Consider the following 22,543-nt stretch of genomic DNA (forward strand, 5'->3'; position numbering starts at 1 on the left):
TAAGAATTGTGAAGGCATGACAAATTAAAAACGTACTGCTAGTTAATAATCACTAACCCAACACAGCTACAAAATTCTTGCTATTAGTTTTCTTTAAAGGTGACCCGTAAAAGTGATGACACAGGGATCACTTTGGCAAGGCAGGGACTTAGTTCTCCTCTCCTCCTCTCTTGATTCAGCTCATTTATACCTTAACCCCCTATGCACACACACTCCACTTTCTTATGCAACAACACTAACAGATCTTGCATATCGTCTTTCTTCCTCAAGTGGCTCTGTTTCTTAAGGCTGCCTCTATAAAATCTGTGTGTCCTAGAAAACATGACAGATGTTTCTTATGTCTGAGACCTTCTTGGTCTTCACTTAACCATTCCCTAGCAGCTGTAAACAAGTCAGACTGTCAGATAGTGGGCAGGCAGGGGAAAAAGGAAATATGGGGAAAGAAGTGAGAAGGAAATGGTGGTAAAATGGGATACGGAATGGGAGTGAGGAAGAAGAGCAGAAAAAGTAGGAAATGAATAGTTTTGTGGATTTTCTAAATATTTTTTAATTGGAAAAAAATATTTGCCTATATATTGCATCAGGAAATTTTTGTTGCCTTAGAGATTGATGCAACTTAGTATGTTTATTTTACATATATTAAGCAAACAAAGCTTTAAAAAAAACCTTTAGTACTTTCAGATTTTTTTGTCTCAGTACTTTCATATACATTTGAAATATTTGATGGGGGAATTTAAGAGTCCATTTAATGTGGTTTAAATGTTATATTGTGTAAAAGTATTTACTGGAATATTCATAAAAATGTAAAATTCTAGCACTGGGATGATTGCCTGAAAAACATTAATTATTAGTTTGTAACTGCCAAGCTTCCATATTACTGCAATTGGCATCCATTCTTTGTTATTATTTTCAGTTTATGGAATTGAAAATTCTCCGGTCAAGGACTACATTTGGTTTCCCCCTTTTCAGTCAGCATTTTTTGTTTTGCATCCCTGAACTGACCACATTCTGTATTTCTTTACTCATTTTAAATGATAAACCATTGTCTTCTAGGTCGTGGTACCCTCTCAGATGAACATGCAGGTGTGATATCTGTTCTAGCCCAGCAAGCAGCCAAATTGACGTCTGATCCAACAGATATTCCTGTAGTGTGCCTCGAATCAGATACTGGGTATGTGTATTTGGAGCTATTACTTCCTTTACTTAAGACAAAGTAACTGACATGACAGGCCCATTGCTTAAGTTGCCTTCTCATATGGATAAATTGGTTAATCCTTACTGCTCTCTGGGTTCTGTCTTCCATGTGCATGGTAACTTGTTTGGAAAGAACAGCTTCAACTTCTGATCTTTTGTTCTTGGAATTTGAGCCGACTTGCAAAAGTACTCTCAAAAATGAAGAAGACACAAAGATCTTAACTAGCCTCAGTTAATGTGTTTTGCCATCAGGCTCTCAGTGTAGCTGGGAAGTAGGTTATTGTTCTTCCTACTTTTCTTAGCTATAGTACTGCACCCTCCCTTGATCATATTGCATGTTGCAAGAGCCTCGTCCTTGTAGTTTCCCCTCTGCTATGGAATAATTTGCTCTCTTCTGCTAATGGGTTGTGGCAAACATAAGAGGAAATAGGATCATCTGTTTAGGATGCTGATATCATGGAATAAATTGAAAGATTCTTCCTTGGTGCATGTGGCTTCACTGACTTTGGAGTTCTGTAGGACTAATTTTAGGCTTTAAACATATATTTATTGAAGCCTTGTAAATACACCTCCCAGTTACTAGTCTGCCTGGGGCTGGCAGGGGTGAAGAGCTGCATTCTGTGTTGGGCACTGATGAGGGATGGAGTGTACCAACCTTCCTCTGCCAGTTCACTCAGTTGCCTGCATGAAATGGGTACCAGGCTAGTTCACAAATATAAGGCTGGTTTAAGCCTTATTTTAAGTGTTAAGTTTCTTGTAAGCAGGGGTGTGCTTCCAAGTCTTGTCCCCTCCAGCATGCCACCATGACCACATTTGGAGCCTTCCATGAATTTGAAGGTGAAGGTCTGAGGTGGAAAGCTTCTACTTACAGAGTCTACCTGTGGATTTAGATCTCCAGTTGCACAGGGCTTTAAATTGTGTGTGCGTGGAGCCTCAAATTGAAGGGCTCTAAAGGTGGTGATGCACCCCAACTCCCATGTTGGTCAACCTGTGAGTAGAGCCAATGCCCAAATAGGGCACTGATAAGGTTTACAAAGAAAAAGGTTTAATAAATAATTCTGGGTTTAAAGTCTACCTGATTTTGCTAATATTTGAAATAATGGTGATTAAAGGGGTGTCATCAAAATGTCTATAGCTGTATTACAAATGATGACAAGTGAAGAGAATCTATGTGTGATATGAAAAGCAACAGATCTAAAGGCAACAACAGTGGGCTGCAGTTATTTTGGTTAACATTTGGGACTTGTTTCATTCTATGAAAGTGGTGTGTTTAAAAACAAACCTTCTGTTTCTTTCAGCAATATCATGATCCAGAAGCATGATGGCATCACAGTAGCAGTACACAAAATGGCATCTTAACCTTATACATTCACAATATTCCTTGCTCTTCGACATTTATGCACCTTTGTGGACTACTCTTCTACAGATTAATACAGGTTGAATATCCAGTATCACTAGGTAGAACCTAGCTGGATTGGACTGTAAAAATTCTCCCAAGTTGGTATGGAATCTTAATTGCTCTGAACTTGTACCATTTCATATTATCATGTGTGGAATGTTTTCCTGTTACATGGCTGGGGAGAGCACCTTGTCAGGTGGCCCCCATACTCAATAAATCAATAAATAAACAAACTAAAACACACTGCTTGTTCACTACCATTTGACTTAATGTTGTTTTATTTGGTTTGTCTAGCCAGGCAATGACATTCAGTTGTCTTAAGAAAATGTAGTTGTTTGGTATACTGAGCTGCCTTCTATGTACAAAACTAACAATCACATATTTAAAAGGGACTTGACCATAATAGTTGCATGACTAATCAGGCAAACTGTTTTGTGTCATCTGCTTGTTAGCTAATGGCAGTGTATTAGCTACCATCTGTAAAGCTCTCTGAGTTTCTTGAATTCCACTAGCTGATCAAGAGTTACATACAGGGTTGATAGTAAACCTGGCTTTTTCATGGATCAGGGATAGCTCAGTCAGTAGAGCATGGGACTCTTAATCTCAGAGTTGCAGGTTCAAGCTCCACGGGCAAATGATTCTTGCATTGCAGGACGTTGGACTAGACGATCCTCGCGGTCCCTTCCACTCTACAATTCTCGATTTTATGTTCTAATTCCAGAGGCCTATACATCTAGCATTTAGGATATCCTAAGAACGAACAAATCAGAATCCCCTCTGTAGTCCTGAGAACCGATACATTTCAGACCAAACTTGTGCCATAGGTTAACTCATGGAAAGTGTTAATAGAGCCAGAAATTTAACTCTAAAAAAAGGCACATGACTACAGTGTGTAAGAAAATAGTGTAGGGACTCATGTCAAGTGTGGAATGTGGGGTTTGTGCTCATCAGAACACTCTCTCAAGTACAACCTAGTCCTAGGATGAAGGGCAGCAGGATAACCATGACACATAACAGAATCCTCTTCAATCTAGCTTCCATCCCAGTTGAAGTAAAATGTATTAGCTGCTCTAGCAGATTACTATGCCAGAAAATACAAGATGAAGGTAATCCTGTTGATTCTCCTTTCAACCTTTCCTTATTAACCATATTTTCCTGGACCATCTGTCTGGGTTTGGATTCGAGGCTGTCCTGATTGTTCCTACCTGGTAGGGAGGTTCTGCAAAGTGGGTCCCTTGTGGCAGTTGTGTGGAGTATGCCAAGGTTCATTACCCTCTGCTCCATTTCCCTTTTAAATCTAATCAAGTGTTTCCCAAATCTGGGTCTCCAGCTATTTTTGGACTACAACTCCCATCATCCCTGACCACTGGTCCTGCTAGCTGGGGATGATGGGAGGGCCAAGTTTGGAAATCCATGTGAAGTAGTTGACATTCTACACCATGTGAATCTAATCCATGTGAAGTAGTTGACATTCTACACAGGCTCCTTGCAGTTGAGCCTCTGATAGCTGCTTCTGCAGTTTCAAATCATACTCTACAAGCCTGAGTAAGGATCTTTACCCTATAAAGCCAATTATTTGAATAATATGAGGATTCTATCATATGCCTGCACCTGCTTTGAGATGTAATTATAAAATATGCACAGAATCCATACATACTTTGCTCTCTCTAGAAGGGTAGTTACTACAAGAAATTATTGTTTAGTAGATGACATGCTTATACCTGTGTAGTTGAGAGAGAACATGCTCCCTATTTAGAATATGGTCTGTTTATCTTTATTTCTTTTATGTATGCATCTCTACCCATTGTGCAAGTATTGTGGTGGAAAGGGACTGAAATAGTAGCAATAGTACCATCTAAAGGTGGTTACTAATGAGCATATCAAAACAATTATATGATTAAATGGCCTTACCTTGTGCATCATACACTGCATGAAAAATACAATCCAACTTGTATTTTGGATGTACCGTAACTGCTGTAAAATGAAAATTAATCAAATTTCTGTAGTTTTTATTTTTTAAAAAAACAAGAACACATTTCTAACCTAGAATACTTGAATAAAGAAATTTATTTGTATGGATACTTGTTTAAAGAAGGAAATATCACATATTCCTCAAGATGAAAACCAATCTACCTTTTCATGTGCTAGGGAATAATTTTTATTGTGTAATCTAAAAATCAAATAAATTTATGCCGATGGTGGTATGCTGAGCTATTTCTTTAAAAATAATAATAATTCAAAGTGAGCCAGGACAAGGGCTTTACCTCCAGGGGCACTGGCTCAATCCGCTTGTAGGAGAAAAGACATTGTTTTCGCCAATGATATCAAGACTCTTATAATCAGGGTACAGAGGGCTTCCTCTGCAGCTAGGTTTCAGCTGCTGACCTTCAAACACGCAGGGTTTCTTATTTTAAAGGTACACAACGGAGCCATTAAGAGGAAATGGCCAGTGTTTTGACCTGTCACGGTTATTTTGCAATTATTTACTTTCATACCAAAGAACATTGCATAACTAGTCCAAACACACATTTCCCAGTAGGGGTACTGGCACTGTAGGCTCTCTTTATAGCTTCTACAGCTGCAGGCAGGCATTTAAAATGGAACACTGAACAAAAGGGATCACTCAGTGGAGCATGAGACTCTTAATCTCAGGATTGTGCCCTATGTTGGGCAAAAGATTCCTGCATTGCAGCAGGTTGAACAGGGGTCAGCAACCTTTTTCAGTCGTGGGCCAGTCCACCATCCCTCAGACCATGTGGTGGGCCAAACTATATTTTTTTTGGGGGGGGGGGATGAACGAATTCCTATGCCCCACAAATAACCCAGAGATGCATTTTAAATAAAAGCACACATTCTACTCATGTAAAAGCACCAGGCAGTCACCACAAATAACCCAGAGATGCAGTTGAAATAAAAGGACACATTCTATGCATGTAAAAACACGCTAATTCCCAGACCGTCCGTGGGCCGGATGGAGAAGGCGATTGGGCCAGATCCGGCCCCCAGGCCTTAGTTTGCCTACTCATGAACTAGATGACCCTTGTGGTCCCTTCCGACTCTACAATTCAATGATTCTGTATAAATGAATCCTGCCTTGCTCCTGAACCCTCTAGCAGGAAGGAATTAAGAATGCGGGAGGCATGGCCAGGCTCCTGCCTCTGCTGTTAGCCCACCTTGGGGGGGGGGGCGAGGGACTTGAGCAGGGGAAGCTAGTAAATAAGCAGGGCCTAGTAGAAGTTAGCTGAGGCAGCAAGCAGTTGCTTAAAAAGCCTGTGCAGAAGAACAGCAACTGCTTCTTGTTCTCTTCAACAAGCCTTCTTTTCAGGTGCTGGGGCTGTTCCTTAAACTAATGCCTACTGGATGCCTGAAGTTTTTGCTCACCAGGTGTATGCTGAAACCAAGAGTTGAGACCAAAGCACAATTAAGATGAAAGGGAAACCTGGAGTTTGAATTAAAAAGCATGCAAGACATGCTAGAGCCCAGGCTTCAGCAAAGCACTATGGAGACAAGCCTTTTTGTGTTATTTCCTGCCCAGGATGTACTAGGGTCAATTCAGAAGCCTTTTCCCTGAGAGGCAGCAGTTGTGTGACTCACAATACAGGACAGTTTCTGACATTTACTTCCGAGGCTTCCCTGGTCAAGCAGAAGGATCTTGCTGCAAAAGTCTTAGCTGATAAAACATACCCCTTAACCGCCACAGAGCTTTAAAAAAACAAAACCACTCTGATAATTTTTTCTTTTAATGTCGAAGCAGTCAAAAACAACTAGAAAGGCAGTAAAATTAAGAGGTCCATCTTGTTCACTAGGGTGATACCACCGTTTTAGTGTTTAAAAACATTGGGTTAATGTTTAAGTTGAAAAACTGCAGACCGTGTTAAAGCAGCAATGGCAGCTTTTATTTTGAGGGTTTGTCAGCAATGTGGACTATTATCTTTTGGGTGTAAGAGCCCTTTAACAAAGTCAATTGCAGCTACTTGCTGGAGCTCAAATCTGCAGCAGGAATGGAGAGAACAGAGGGTGAGCCAGAAGCTGAAGAAAGCACCAAACAACACGACGGTGCAGAAGCTCCCGATGGAGGCTGGGGGTGGATGATTATGCTTAACTTTTTTCTGGTAAGTAAGAAATGTGACAAAGTCTGTGGAGGTTTGGTTTTGGAAAATAGGAGGCTGCCTTATACCGGGCCAGCCCAGTATTCTCTACACTGACTGGCAGGGGCTCTCCAGGGTTTCAGGCAGGAGACACCAGGGATTGAACCTGAGATCTTCTGAATGGGAGACTAATGCTCTGTCACTGAGCTACAGTCCTTCACCTTTATGTATATGGCATTTTACGTAAAAATAATAATAATGGGGGTATTTGCACAGGGAATGAAGTCTACACATGCAATAAGACTTTACTGTCCTCATCCCCTATGTGCACCCTAAGACTTTTCTGGGGTTTCTTAACCCTCCCCACAAATTTAAGGAGGTGCAGGGGGTACATAGGGGCAATGTTCCATTGCACAGGTGGACTTTGTTCCATGCATGCAACCACTTAGTTGAATGCCACTCTGTACATTTTCAGAAGCCACAGAATAAAACTGGGGGCAGCGGGGGGTGGGGAATAGAATTTGAATGCTCAACCCCCAAAAACATATTAGTAGCCAAGAAGAGAAACATTAAGGGGAGGGGTGCACACCATGAGATTAAATCTTCCACCTAACATTTTATAATCACAGAGTGGTGGGGGAGACCTCAGACCCAGCCGGGGTCCCAATATGGCCTGTGAGACATTCCCCCAGACCAGACCCGTGTACCCAACACTGGACAACCTATGTAGGCAGGTAAAGACATGGCTGAAAAGGAGCAACCTTGAGCTTAAAAGTCTGCTCCCAATTGCTCCTTGGCAAGTAGGGCTCCCTTTCAGTGCTGGTCTGCACTGACAGGGCGCTCCTACTAAAGCCATTCCCAGTAAGAACTCTCCCCCTTGGGAACTTCCTTGGGCAGCCTATGGGACACTTTCAATACTCATGCATTGAATTTCCCTTTCAATTTGCCAGGATGGAACTAGACCACCAGCTGCAAATCTGTGTCTTTCAATCCTTGCTTAAAAGCCATAAAGTGAGCACAGTGGATGGGTCAGGGAATGAGAAGTGGAGAGTTGGGAGGGTGCTGCACCATCCATCCCTCTCTTCCCATTCCTCTCCTCCCAGGCTACTTTTTCTCCTAGGTCAGCTAAGCTAATTTCTGGACTTGGGAAATCTCACTGGAGTTCAGCACCATTTCATTTAGTTTCATATCAACTGTGAGTGATCCAAAGTTAAAAGCCATCACAAATTTGCCCAGGGAATAACATGTGCTATTCTAAAAATGGAAAATGCTACATTCTGTAGGGCAGGGACAAGTGGCAGCAGGCAATAAATGTGCTTCAATTTTACTGGATGTTTTGTTTCTTTTAAGGTAAATGTATGTACAATGGGAACAGCGAAAAACTTTGCCATTTTCTTTGTGGCCTTTCAAGAGCATGTTGGCGGTTCTTCTGAACAAATCAGCTGGATTGGCTCTATCATGTCCTCACTTCGATTCCTAGCAGGTTAGCACAAATACGGCTGAATATGACTTGGTGAAGAAATACTTTATTTGAAGAAATAGTCCTGAAACACTTTTAGTGGAACTTTTTACACATGTACGGCATTTGTTTGCTGCCCCATGGGTTGCTTACAATAAGAAAGCAAAGCCTAAGTAACTACTGTCATTAACCTATGTATACAGCCAACTTGAAAGCTTATAAGCATCTAAGACCAGGATGTAAGAACAGACAATGTGTAAATTACTGTTTAGTATAGATGCACATCAACGGCATCCACACTGTCCATATGGTGGCAAAATTCTGGTTTAGGGGATCTACTTCATTTTTTCCTTGAACCCTAAGGTCTCCCCAGTGGAGCAAGGAAGGACATAAACTGCTGCTGGTCTCCCGCAAATTGCCCAGAGATAAACCAGTAGATCCCAGACCACCTTTGGGCCACCCCTGATGTAGTGGATAGTGCCGGACTTAAAATGGGGGCACCTGCACTGAAATCTTCATGCTACCCACAGAACTTAATGGGTTAATCACTGTCTGTCAGCCTCATCTATCTCACACAGAAGGATAGGAAGGGGAAATGCCATGCATACGACTCTGAACTCCCTGGAGAAAAGCAGATACACATGTGATAAGTAACTCCACTAATATTAAGGGCTACTCTCATCAGCCATGTTGAAGCAAGTTTTTTTCCTCAGCTCTGTTTAGGCAGCAGAAAACATTCTCCTGACAGCTCTATTATAGAGTTTCCAAAAGTTAAGCGTATGCCAGGTTCAATATTCCCTAAAACTGGCAAAAATGCCTACCTCCAAGTCTCTCCTTCTGCCAGTTGCAACCCTTTCCCCAAGCCACCATGAAGCTGTTTTTCTTCTCTGTTGCAGCACCACTGGTAACCGTAGTATGTGAAATTATAGGAGAACGACCAGCATCAGTGATTGGGGCTTGCCTGGTTGGCATTGGTTGTCTTATCAGCATATTGGCCACGAACATCCCCTTTCTTTGTGTGTCTATGGGATTCCTGACAGGTGAGCGTACCTTAAAAATCAGCCACAGTAACAGAAAAGTCTAACTGGAAATAGAAAAACCGAGTAACAGTCAGGCTAATGTTGGTTTGGGGGGGTGTTTATTTTTTGCAAAGGCCTTCCCCACCAGAATGAATAATGGTCTCCCTGCACTGCTGAGACACAGGGCCCAATTTAGAAAAGGTTAAGGATAACCAAAGGGAGGTACTCTACCTGTTGGGCTACTGGAGGCACCTACAGGCAAGTGCCCCCTTTCATTCATATGTGCCCCAGTAGGTAGACAAAAATGTTTTGTTGCACATGCCCTCCCCTAAGGGGGAAAAAAAAAGAATTACATTGAAGAAGGTGAGAAAGACATCATCTGGAGTTCTTTTTGTCAGCTCTTAAGATTACTTTTGAAATTGAATATATATATATATATATATATATATATATATATATATATATATGCTTATTAAAATATCACGATGTTACATTTTGGGCTGTATTCAACAAAATAGTTCCACTCGCTCAATGACTTGAGCCTGTATGACAGAAGCTTCCCTCCCTCTCCTTTCGTTGTGTGGCACCCAAATCTAGGGTTGCCTACCACCCTCCGGATGGGCCCAGGAGAAGGAGCGTCTTTCTTATGTGTTTCTTTTCATTTTAGGATTGGGTTTTGCTAGCTTGTATCAGGTAGCAGCTGTGATGATTGTCAAGTACTTCAAGAAACGCCTGGCTCTAGCCAATGCAATCGGCCGTTCAGGAATGGGACTGAGTGTTATACTCACACCATTTGTTCAAGTCCTGATAGAAACGTATGGATGGCAAGGTTGGTAGCTTTCACTTCCCACATTTCATTGTAATTACCACCTTATGTGTATCAGCTTTGAGAGTGGGACAGGGGAGTGCAACCCTGCTACTCTTATTCAATCTCTAGGTGGCTTTTTATACTATTGACCATGGTATCTTCCTGGTCAGGAAGGCACTTTATTAGTAGATTGATTCCCACCTGCAAAGTCAAGTCTAGAGAGTAGCACTGAGGGAGTGTGCTTTGCTCCTTAAAGGAACAAGCGCATAGCTTTGGGGTACTCCTGTGTACGTCTTTGTCATTAGAGGCCCAAATTATCTCCTTACCAGGAAAACCTTTTGCAAGTGGAAAAAGACTCCTTGGGGAGTCCTGGGAAGGAAGCAGAAAAGCCTCTGATATCTTGCCTTAAAGAATGCCAATTCTCCCAGCATGACTGAAAATTAACTTATTTTAGACCCTCTGAAAGTCACCAAAAATGTTCCTTCAGAGGGGATGCTAACAGAATTTATTAACATTTCTATTTCCCTGTTATTGCAGCAGAATGTCACATCTCAATCTCTGTCTCATCATTTAGGTGCCCTACTGATATATGGTGGCGTGATGTTGAACCTTGTTCCTTCTAGCATGCTACTACGACCGATTAACATGATGAAAAAGAAAGTTGTAAGTATTAAACACCAAGACAAACAAACACCTGTGCACCTAAGAATTGCAGAGACCACTGAAGACAGCCAAGATAAAATTGGCACCACAGAACCGAACAGATCAGATCCCCTCGATCATGAATGCATCAGTATGAACAATCTACAGCATGTTGGACTACAATTAGCCCCAGAAAACGACAAGTGTTCTGAAGTGCCAGAGAACGGGAGCCACAAAAACAAACATCCCAATCGGAATGGTAATCAAAACTGCTTTCCAACAAACAAGGAAGGAAATTCCAAGCCGCAGCCTTTTTCTTGCAAGCAATGCCATGTTGATTTTTCCCAGCTAAAAAACCCTTTCTTCTACATTTTCACATGGTCTTTTCTCTTCAGCCAGCTAGCCTACTTTATCCCCACTTTCCACCTTGCAGCCAGAGCTAAAACACTGGGCATTGAGCCAATGGATACTGCTTACATCATTTCAGTGGCTGGTAAGAAAAACTCAACTTTTAAAGTGGCTTTCTTAAGATCTCTGCATGACAGCTTCACTAATAATTCACTTTGGGTGAAGAGAAACCAATTCCTGTAGAAAAGAAATGTAACACTGCTTATGGCTCAACATACAACTCTATTAAAAACAACACAACCCAAAGACCTGTTGTTTTTAAGTATGAAATCAAAATATTAGTTATAAAAAGGTCTCATAGCAATACAAGAAACGATAATTTTTTTTACAACAGAAATGATACTGGGAAAACTGAATATGATTTTGGATTAATAAATAGCTCCCTAGAAACATTGACACTGGTGTGCTGCAGCCATCAAGAATGTAAAAGAGTGATGTTAATAGTAAATACAGTACACTGAATAATGGAATATATCTCATCTCTTTGTCTCAAATGTGTGTTTTATATGCCAACTGGTGTGTTTAATCTGCCACCTCATCTATTTTTAAAAAATGTGTCTTAATCAACTTCTAAGTAAACTGTTCTGAACAGAATCTGTTCCCCTCCCCATTTGATATTTGTATTATGAAATAAGAAACAAACTCCAGTAATTAAAAAGACTTTATTAAATGAAGCCATTGTCTCCCATTGTAAGACAATGATACATAATAGGGATCAGCAAGGAGATGTTCCAAGCCCAAAGCCAGTCACCCACCCAAAATACTCCCCTTCCCTCCAATCTGAAATTTGCCAACCAAAAGCCAAGAGTGGCATATGAAGGGAGTAACATCGGTGGCAAATGTACTTGTCAGCAAGCAATTTCGAGAGGTAGGAGTTGGAGACTTGGGCCCTAACCCAGCAATTGCATGCAACTAAGTGACTGTTTTAGGAAAGCTAGTTACTGAGCAGGGATACAAAATATGAGTCATGCAGAGTGAAGGTAATGGCAAATGGCCATAATTTCAAATGTGCAAACTTTCTCTTAACAAAAAAACAAAACACAAAGAAACTGGCTGCATGCATACATGTAAACTTCTACATAAACAAGTTTGCTAGACTGCAGGCAGTATACTTTGTTGTAAAATGAAAGGAGGGGAAAAGACAGCCAGGGCTTTGAAAATATTTTTAGTATTTCTTCAAAAAATATTTCACAAATGGCATATAACAATCTGGAAATTCCTGAGACCCCCCCATGGGTAGATTACCAGGATATCACTGTTGGCGATTAGTGGTGATGAAATACAAAGTTCTAATGGATGGCACTTACCTTTCAATTAAGCAGATCAACAAATTAGTCCTGAACAAAAACAAAAACAATCAATATTAGCCACTGATGTTTTCATAAGAATACCAAGTAGTAAGCTAAATTAGAAGTGGCATAAAAAAGACAGAAAGTTTCCTGAGCTGTTTTTATTTTATTTTGGGAGGATATTTTAAAATTGCACAAATAAATACAACTGAGCTATCCTCAATTTTATTGACAAATTAGAAAGATTCTTCTGACAATACTTAATGCATGTTCTTAACTGTTCTTTAAATCAAAAGCCTTTTTTTAAAAAAAGTATTAAATCTCTGCATGGAAATATTAAATGTTAAATAAATAAAAGGTAGTAAAATAACATTCTTTTTTTTCATGTAAACTGCCACCAACCTCTGGGCTTGAAATTTTGAATTTTCACATGTATTTTACAGAAATAAAAGAAGGGTACAAACTCTTTCCTTTCTGACCTTTTATCTGTGTTTTTCAAAGCTTCTACTACATAAATTCTGTTTGAAAATTCATTATTTTTCTGCTTCCCTTTAGGTATAACAGAGACAGTCAGCCTTTTGCTCTCTGGTTGGATTGCAGATCAGAACTGGATCAAGAAGTATCATTACCACAAGATGTACCTCATTTTTTGTGGTGTCACTAACCTGCTGTGTCCTCTTGCCACAACCTTCCCATTACTTATGACCTATTCTGTAGTCTTTGCCATTTTCAGTGGTGGATACCTGGCTCTGATACTTCCTGTACTGGTAAGCAGAAGAAAGCAATTAATCATCAAAAGGCTAATAGCAAAGCGATCCAGAATTTTTATAAAGCACAGACCATCCAAAACTTTCACCTACTTCAGTACACAGAGGATAAACCAGAAAATTAAAAATGCTCTGAACAAGATATACCTGAGGCTCCATTTATACATAGGAACATGAGAGAGAAAACCTTACAGATGCTCTGAAGATCTATTTGATTGAACCCAATGCATTTTGAGTCTGTGATTCTGCCTCCAAAGCATTAATTAAACAAGTCTTCTGTACGGCCTCAGAACCAAACTACATATGACTTCTGTCACACTTTTGAAAGTGTGCTTAATTGAACCCCTTTGACTTGGGCAGGGTGGGGGAATCAGTTATAGGGCTCTAATATGAAATGTTCTCCCAGTCTAGATTGCTCTCTCCCTGCTGAAAATCATCCCCTTCATTGTCATCCCCTCTAATTTCAGATTGCTTAAACCTGTGGTGGCCAATCTTTTTTAGCAAGCATGTCACAGTTCTAAAATATGAGACTGTTCCATTCTACTGCAAGCTACATACATTTATAGTCCTTGGGTTGGTTTGACCTCAATTATTATATACTGAGCTGGGGAGAATGCAGTGGTACAACGCTGGATAAACAGGGAGGAGTAGAGATATGACTCTAGTCCAGGCATGGGGAACTTCCAACCCACAGAACAAATTAGACGCTAATTTGCTCTGTGCAGTCATTTCCCCCAAACCTCACCCACCTGATATTATACATGGGGTCAGGAGTGTGGGATAGATAAACATACGGTTGTGATCTGGAGCTTAAAGTGTGCTTCAGGTTGTTCCTCATCAAACGAGGCTTGCTGACAGTAAGCTCAATTGAAGTTGTACATCTGCTGCAAGTGTAGTTTATGTACCTGTAAATGGACATTTTTCTTCTACAGACTGGCCTTGTAGATAGCTTTGCTTGTCTGTGGCAGAAAAGTCTCCATCTGTAGGTGCAGTTTGAATCCAAACAGAATCTGCAAATGAAAAAAGTGAGACTCACTGTGGGCACCAAGAAGCTCATTGGGGCTGACAGGGAGCTCTTTTGAAGATGTCACCTGACATCACCATAAGGGCGTCAGGTGTCAAAGTAGCCCTGGGGTATGTGAAGGGTCAGGATGTAGCCCTCTGGCTGGAAAAGGTTTGTCACCCCCGCTCAAGTCTATGCCAGAGAAAGACCCATGTGCCTATCACATCACATAAGCCTCTACTGGCTGTGCCAGAGATTGGTCACCTATGGCTTAACTGCAGAGTCTAGATGGTTTATTTTTATTATTAACTTTAAAAATGTATTTCTAAACATTGCAAATGAAGGGAACATGCAAACTGTTTTCAAAATGGGGGACAATGTGTTGAAAATATTTATAAAACATATAAATAACACTGATTGCTTCAACAGGTAGAGTTTGTAGGAGCCTCCAGATTCCACAGTGCTTTGGGACATGCCTCATTCATTGCTGGCCTTGCAGTCCTCGCTGGACCTCCTATTGCAGGTAACTTAAAACAACCTCTTCCTTCCATTGAAAGAGTGCTAGAATTCCTTTCTTGTCAAAAGCAAGGCTGAGTAAAATCTGTATCCAACAATGTCACTGCACAAACTGAATGACCTCCACTCATGCTACAGAACTTTCCTTCCCTCTCCTCCTCCAGCTGCTTCCCCTCCACATGCCCTGATATCTGCTCTGATGTTTTCCCCAGCAGATTTCAAAGGGTGCAGGGAGTCCTCTAGGAGAGGAGAAGGAAGGGAAAGTTCAGTTGCACAAGTGTTAAGCTGTTCCACTCACACAATGACTTCACTGGATTCTGTATTGGGTTTTCCCCTCCAAAACACTATCAACAGACCAACCTATTTATGGACTTTCATTCATTTTATAGTAAAAGTCAGCACAAAAAAGGGTCTTCCTTAACCCTGTTCAAGGTGTGTGGAAAAGGAAAATAAAGCATGCATTTGTGTTTTTAATCCTTCCTCTTGCCTGTGGGGTACAAGCTCTCTAGAAGGGAAAAAAATCCTTAGGAAGTAACAGTGAACTGTTGTCCACCCACAAGGGAAATAAAAGGCAGCAACTGTGTAGCACCATCTGTTTAAATGTTAAACAATCTCATATCCTTCCACTTCCTCTGTTTCCCTTTTGTCTATTGTAAAGCACCTTTGTGAAACACCAGGTACATGGATAATGCAATATAAATAACAATAGGAAGGAAAAATATTGTTCACGGTTGCTGCAGGCTGGGTACCGTATTTTTCGCTCCATAAGACGCACCAGACCATAAGACGCACCTAGTTTTTGGAGGAGGAAAACAAGAAAAAAATATTCTGAATCCCAGAAGCCAGAACAGCAAGAGGGATCGCTGCACAGCGAAAGCAGCCATCCCTCTTGCTGTTCTGGCTTCTAGAATAGCTGCGCAGCCTGCATTCGCTCCATAAGATGCACACACATTTCCCCTTACTTTTTAGGAGGGAAAAAGTGAATCTTATAGAGCAAAAAATACGGTATTTGCTTCCTACCTTCCTTCTTCACAGCTCTGGCCCTCTCTTGCTCTCATGGTCTTCCCTAGACTGTCTATTCCAGGGGTAGTCAACGTAGTGTCCTCTGGGGGTTGAGCTGCAGCTCCCATCGTCACTGATCACTGGCCACGCTGGCTAAGGCTGATAGGAGTTGGGAGTTCAACAACGTCTGGAGGGAATCGTGTTGGTTATCCCCATGGACTAGCCTTTTCCCTACTTTGTCTTTCCCTTTTCTGTGTAGAGTCGTCTGGAATAGAATTAATGGGCACATTAGGATAAATTATAATCATGGAATAAGGCCCTAAATCCCGCCTCACAGCCCCATGTGATAAAGGGTTCCTTTGCCTCATTCCCCTGGAAAAAAATTAATACATCTCTAGCATGTAACTGACACACCAGTAAAAGGAACATATGTAGCTGTTAGCCAAGCAAGTTGCAGCAGCATAGGAAGCAGCCAGGAACAAAATGACAGATAATTCAGAAAAGCTGGGGGGGGGGGGGGAATAACCTCTGTATTCAGACATTGACAGTTCAAATCCCTTGCATGCCTACTGAGATGTAAGCCCCACTGAATTCAATGAGGCTGGAATCCTTTTTTTAAAAGGAGAATGGAAGGCAAACAAACTGTCACATCTACTTTCCTGCTAGGTCTTGCCAGCAAGGTGAGAGAAAAAGTGGAGCAGCACTCTCACTGTGCCAGCTATAGGGCTGACAGTTTCCTCCCTAGATTGAAAGGATCCAGTTTGGATCCAATTCTTCCCTTGGTTTGCTCCCAACACCCTGCAGTGATTTCCATAGCAGCAAGAAGTAGGCACCCAATGTTGGTTCTCCTTTTATGTCCTCACAGGGACTAGAGGAATACAAGGCCCCTTTTCTGTGACATCCAATGTACTGGACTTGTTTGATTTTTAAGGTGGTCCAGACCCATTCAAAACCAGAAATACAATTTTCCAAAAGGTTATAACGTCCCATGAACGCTACACCAGATTATAGAAACCTGAACACAAGACCCTTGTCGTGCCATCTCTAAATAGAAAGTAAAGAATTATCTGGGGCAATGGACTATGAAGCATTTTCTAAGAAGAAAGCAATGCAGTTAGCCACAGTTTGCTATCAGAAAATGCTCTGGGAACCTGTTGGAGAGCATAGCAACCTAACAAATATGCACACTTAATGATGTCACAGCACCACACACCAAGTGAGATTTAGCAAAAGGACTAAATACAAGAGAGAAAACAAAGGCACCTCGTTGCCCTCTGAGCAGCCTGCATGTGATAGAGGGAGAAAGAGAAAGGGGGAGGGGAAGAAAAGAGAAAATAAATCCCATTTGCCCAGGCAACCAGCCAATGCTGGCTTGTCCTATAACGCTGGCAAATTTCATTGCCAACTAGGAGAGACTTTCACCTCAAGCTGTCTTTAGTCCTGCATGACTGGGTGAGAATGTGGATGGGGAAGCACACCTACATCCCCACATTCACATTCCTGGAACTGGGTAGTTTCACATTTCCTGTGGTAGTGTTCATGTTGTGGAACCACTGAGTTCCCACTGAGTTCAGGAAAATGCCAAAGTTAATGTCATTTTCGCAACTTCTAAAAACACATTTGTGCTCCCAGGCCTTTGCTTGTGCCTCATCTCCAGGAAGCTGCTATGCCTTTTAACTCTGCCCGGAGTTGCCTGCTTTGTGTGTGATTTTAGTCTTCGATCTGTTTTTCAAAATGGCTAGATGTTGCCTCAGGACTTATGTAGCAGGCAGAACTGAAAACATAAAATGGAAGTTGAAAGGATGGCCAAATCCCTTCAGTAACCTTGGAGTTTGTTTAAAACCATTGTAATAGAAACTCAGATAAAATGTTCATTCCCTTCCTAACCTGTGGCATACAAGTCAAACAGGATACTGGCATGGTTAAACAACAGTGTGAAGAAAAAGGCAACTTGGTGCCCTCGAAACACCCACCATCCCTGAACATTGGTCATGCTGCCTGGGGCTGATGGGAGCTCTAGTTCAGTAGCAACTGAAAGGTACTACACTGGCTACCTCCACTTTTAAAAGAGAAAGACTTGCCCTAATGAGGAAAATAAAGAACACAAGGTTTGCCGGGGGCGGGGGGGGGGGGATCAAGCAACAAGAAAGCAAACAATTAAAGCAATGAAGAGGAAACTGCTAAAGGCTTGAGCAAAACATGTATTTAAATGCAGCAGGTGCAGGAAACCAACCAGGGAGACATAGTACCTTAATGAAAGGCGTAAAAGAAGTACTGAATAAGGAGAGGGAGACTGCAGAGGCTAAACGGAATCTTTGCATCACTAGTCACTGTGGTAGAAGATGCAGAGAGATCCAAATCAGAATCTATTGTTATCTTGGAGGGCATCTGAGGTGCTGTGTCAATACAGGCAACAAATGAAGATGTTTAAAGCTAACTGACAAATTACAAATTAACAAGTCACTGGAGCGCAACCCAGTCACATTACCTGAGAGTTCTTAAAAGAAAGAACATGAAATTACTGAACACGTACATATTGGTCACTGATAGTACTCCTTTTACTAGCACTTTCAAGGTGGCTAATTTTGTGTGTGTGTGTGTGAGAGAGAGAGAGAGAGAGAGAGAGAGAGAGAGAGAGAGAGAGAGAATATCAAGTTAAAAGACTAAAATCAATTAGAATTATTTGGGTCAAAAGCAGCAGATAGGAGAAATCATACAGCCATTATAGTGTCACAAAAGGCAAAGTAAACTTAGCTTGAGATAAGGGGGTGATCTGAACTGCTAACATGGTTAAAGAACAGGAAGGCGAGAGTAGTTCTCACAATGGAGCAGTAGGGTTCTCAAAGGATGTGTGTTGAGGCCAATGCTATTTAACTTCATAAACCTGGAGCCAAGGGTGAGCAATGGAGCTGTCAGGACTGTGGATAACACAAAATTACGCAGAGTAGTGAAACACAGGTTGTGATGAACTCTAGAAAGATCTCTCTAAACTGGGCGAATGACTAACAGAAGAATACCAAGGCAATTCTGAGTTAGTGCAAAACTTCTTATACACAGCAATGGGGTCTTAACTGAAACTAATGAGGGAAAAATGCATTTGCTTGAGTGCACAGCTCACTGAAAATGTCAGCTCAGGACACAGTAGCAATAAAACATGAAATATTATTAGGAGAAGAACTAAAACTGTCACTGTCTCTCTCTTTGGTATAAATGTAGTGTGGCAGCATTTGCATTATTGTGTACAATTCAAAAAGGACTGGAAGGGGTACAAAGAACAACAACTGAAATGATAGGGGGCTGGATAAACTTCCCTAAAATAAAGATTTAAGGCTTTAAGGTGTTTTAGTTTGGTGGGAGAAGTTGACTATGGTGTGGCATAAAAGGTTTATAAAATTATGCATGGTGTAGAGAAAGTTGATAAAAAAGTAATTATTTCATGGAGTCAATCAGAAAAATGGACACACAGTAGATTCAGAAGGGAGTACTCTTTCACATAATGGGTAAGACTGCAATCCTACGCACACTTTCCTGGAAAAAAGCCCCATGGAACACAGTAAGACTTATTTCCAAAGTAAACCAGCATAGAACTGCACAGAAAAACCAGATTCATACAACTCCATCAGCAACTATTAGCCTTGATAGCTAAATAGAGCCTGCCTCTGAATGCCAATTGGCCCCTGAATGCAGTAGATCTACTTGCATGTGGAAGGACCCTGTGAATGGAAATCTGTATAAACAGTCCTCCATTGGCAGTTCATTTCAGAATACCTTGAAACAGACATGTATTCCAGTGAAGAAAAAAAAGAGTGGGCCCTCTGGTGGCACATTTTAAGAACATCTTGGCAGAGGACAAAAATATTGCTCAGAGGAAAACTGGTAGAGTTACTTAAAAAAGGCCACAGGGATTGATTTATTTGTATGTATAGTACACCAATCAGATATCGCAAAGTAAGAGCATATCTCATCTGATTGCTGTGTGGCCAGACTGGTGTTTGTTTCATGCTCCAAAATGTATTGTACAACAAATGCTTTGGATGGGACAAAAATAATCTTGAGTATTGTACTGTGGACTTCTATAGTCTTGCAGAATAAACATTTAAACTCTCAACTATTTTCCTTGGCCCTTCTACATAAGCTCTGCAGTAGTAATGTTGTGTGAAATGAAGTGATATTCAACTGAAATATCAAAAACTTAAGTAACTGAACTCTGATTCCCTCCTACAGGTTGGCTACATGATTACACTCAGACATATGCTTACTCCTTCATTTTTGCGGGCAGCTGTTACCTTGTTTCTTCCCTTTCACTATTCCTTGCACCAGTAGCCCAAAAATGGAGGCAAGAAAAAAGCTGAACTGACTACATAAGCAAGCAAAATTCTGCAGCAATTGGAAGAAGCCATATCATGTAACATTTATAACAGTTTGTTGACTATGTAATAAAAAGAAATAAATTAAAGGACTTTTCCAAAATATATCCTTTTGAAGCTGTTGTGCCTTAACATACCAGTGTGGTAGTAAATTTATATACTGTGAAAACTGAAATTAAGTATACAAGAAACATTTTTAATAGCCAAGTCTAACAAGCCTGGTATCCCATTCCTTCCCAATATCCCAAAACACAGAAAAAGCTAACTCACCTCTGAAGGTCCAAATACTAGCAATGTGAAAGAGGTCACTACTTAAAGAGTAAGCAGAAAAACCAAGGAGGAAAAGCTGCTTAAGGGGATGAAAGACATTTAACAGCAAATGTCCCCCTCCCGCCTCCGAAAGTCAATTCCATTTCAACAGTAAATTGCGAAATACAAACTGTCTTCACAATCTGGACAGAAGACAACACTGCTGGCTCTCAGTACACCATCTCCTAGAAGGGATTAGAGAGTAAGTTAACCATAGGCATCAAGTTTTAAATTTTATCAAGTACCGTATATTGGTGCAACAGACCTTTTCATTACAGAATATGGTATATTGGCCTTTTAGGTTATGTTAAAAGTGGTTTAATGGGGGGGGGATAATAGTTTGAGAATGAACAAGCTTCCATATGTAAACCTGTAATTCTATATGCTACAGGAAAGCATGTTTTCCTATACTCAAAAGGAAACAAGGGCCAGAAAAAGATCAACGATCATGTCACTTCTGATGACCTACAGGGGCTATCACACAAAATGAACAAGGAAATCTGTCAACAGTCCCCTTAATTTGTTTAGTTCACAGGTTACAAATGCCCAGAGTCATTTCTGATCATCACACACACGTTTTGCTGCATGTACATAAACACACACATCACCACTTCTTGGCATATACTTAAGACTGAGACACACGTTTCATATTCTATGGGAAGGGACCATAGCTCAGAAGTGAAGCACATGCTTTTCATGCAGGTCTAGATTCAATACCTCACATTTCCAATGTTAAAAGTCAAAAAGTAGGTGATTCAGTGGCAGGGGAAATCTCTGCCTAAGACACTACCAATCAGAGCACTCAGCACAAGGCGTCAGGGACAAAAGTATCACCTGGTGTGAGGTAGTTTCCTACCTATTAGTAGCAGTGATTATAAAATGTAATAATTCTTATATCAAATATAAATCCATGTTCTTTCATGTAGGAAGTTTGTAACATGTCAAGTGGCTCCATGTGAGAACATTTTTTCCAGGCAGCAAGAATGAAGTATCCACTTGCTAATCAACCCTGTGAATACCCCACCAGCAAATACCCACTTGATGGCAGCAATGGAATATCTATCCTTGTACATAATGCTGCTACTCAAATTGTCTTCCCAATGGAATGGGATGCACAGAGAGAATTACCATTTGTATTTAACGTCATGCAGGCATTTAAAACTTCCTAGCCATGAGGCTGAACTGACCAAAATGTGAGGTATTAAACCCTGTAAGGTGGCACAAGCCAATAATAGGGTGCATACTTTTGTATAAGATCTTAGGCAACTCCAGCTAAAAATCTAATGTACCCCTACAGACAGGAATTGTGGCTTGTCACACACTTGACAATCTGCTCTCCCAGTTCCAGACACTAGTTTTATTGCGGCCAAGTGAATCACCATTCATGATGGGTGGGCTGGGTTTGACTTGCGAAGTCTTTCATTGTACAGCCTGGTAACAGACAGCAGTAGAATAGATGGCTTGCTGATCTTAATTTCATTTGAGTTGGACTAACTATGCTACTAAAGATGTTTCAGTAAAATAATGGAACGAACCGAACAGAGAAACATGCAAATGCAACAAAGATACGAAGGAAATTGGGATCATTCATATTTACCTAGACTTGACACTTTGCAGTTACGTCTACAGGCCAGATCTGAAGGTGCTTCTACTAAATAGAGGTAGAGTGGTGCTGAACTGCAGACAAAAAGATATAGAAGGGAACCCCATCACCAGCAATCCCAAGCTGGGCAGACCTTGTCCAGCAAAGAGGAACAATTCCTGATATGTACCATCTGTAGAGACACAGTTTCACAAGGACACCAAAACAGATATCCATTTTATCCCATCAGTGGGCTGCTACCATGTTTACTAGAAATACATGTTCCAGGGAAATGCACTGATCCCAGATTTTCAACATCAGCATGGCAATGTGAAAACTAATTATGGCCAAAAATCTTGCTTCATCTCAAAAGCATCCTATACCTTCCACCTAAACATTAAGTCGCACTAAGATGGCAAAACCAGTCTAGTTTCTGTTGTTCATGTTTATGTACAGATACACACTTCTTCTTTACTTTGGGTGATAGCTCATTTGCTAGCTATTTTCAGGGCTGTGTGTAGCCCATGCATCCATGGAATCATCAGCTCCCTGTCCTCACCAGAATGTGTGCATGAAAATAGATCAGCTGTTTTTCATATGATCTGCTGCTGATACATACACAATGTGCTGTCAACTACACCATAATGTAGTATTGGTCACCCTTTTTCTGTACACTGCTTCATTTTGGGGG

At 41.0% G+C, this 22,543-nt stretch overlaps 2 protein-coding genes across 2 annotated transcripts; both read left to right on the forward strand.

Moving 5' to 3' along the window:
• Positions 1 to 1,016: 1,016 nt before the first annotated feature.
• LAMTOR5 (late endosomal/lysosomal adaptor, MAPK and MTOR activator 5) lies at positions 1,017 to 2,836 on the forward strand. The gene is made up of 2 exons (XM_083617872.1): positions 1,017 to 1,171; positions 2,493 to 2,836. Exons 1-2 carry the CDS (start codon positions 1,032 to 1,034, stop codon positions 2,551 to 2,553), a joined length of 201 nt encoding a protein of 66 aa, XP_083473998.1. The 5' UTR covers positions 1,017 to 1,031; the 3' UTR covers positions 2,554 to 2,836.
• Positions 2,837 to 5,517: 2,681 nt separating this feature from the next.
• Positions 5,518 to 19,946, forward strand: SLC16A4 (solute carrier family 16 member 4; the record flags this gene model as incomplete). Its single annotated transcript, XM_083617847.1, has 8 exons — positions 5,518 to 6,705; positions 8,032 to 8,164; positions 9,037 to 9,180; positions 9,827 to 9,988; positions 10,542 to 11,102; positions 12,862 to 13,073; positions 14,506 to 14,599; positions 19,819 to 19,946. The coding sequence occupies exons 1-8, from the start codon at positions 6,595 to 6,597 to the stop codon at positions 19,944 to 19,946; spliced, it is 1,545 nt and encodes a 514-aa protein (XP_083473973.1). The 5' UTR covers positions 5,518 to 6,594.
• Positions 19,947 to 22,543: the final 2,597 nt, after the last annotated feature.

Source organism: Podarcis filfolensis (genome assembly GCF_964270895.1).
Source record: "Podarcis filfolensis genome assembly, chromosome: 6".
NCBI classification, from domain to species: Eukaryota; Metazoa; Chordata; class Lepidosauria; order Squamata; family Lacertidae; genus Podarcis; species Podarcis filfolensis.

Bases quoted from the DNA above. Each gene is read 5' to 3' on its own strand.
- LAMTOR5 (XM_083617872.1), top strand. From the start codon at position 1,032: ATGATAAACCATTGTCTTCTAGGTCGTGGTACCCTCTCAGATGAACAT. The intron at 1,172-2,492 runs GTATGTGTATTT...TGTTTCTTTCAG, and splicing joins TGCCTCGAATCAGATACTGG to CAATATCATGATCCAGAAGC.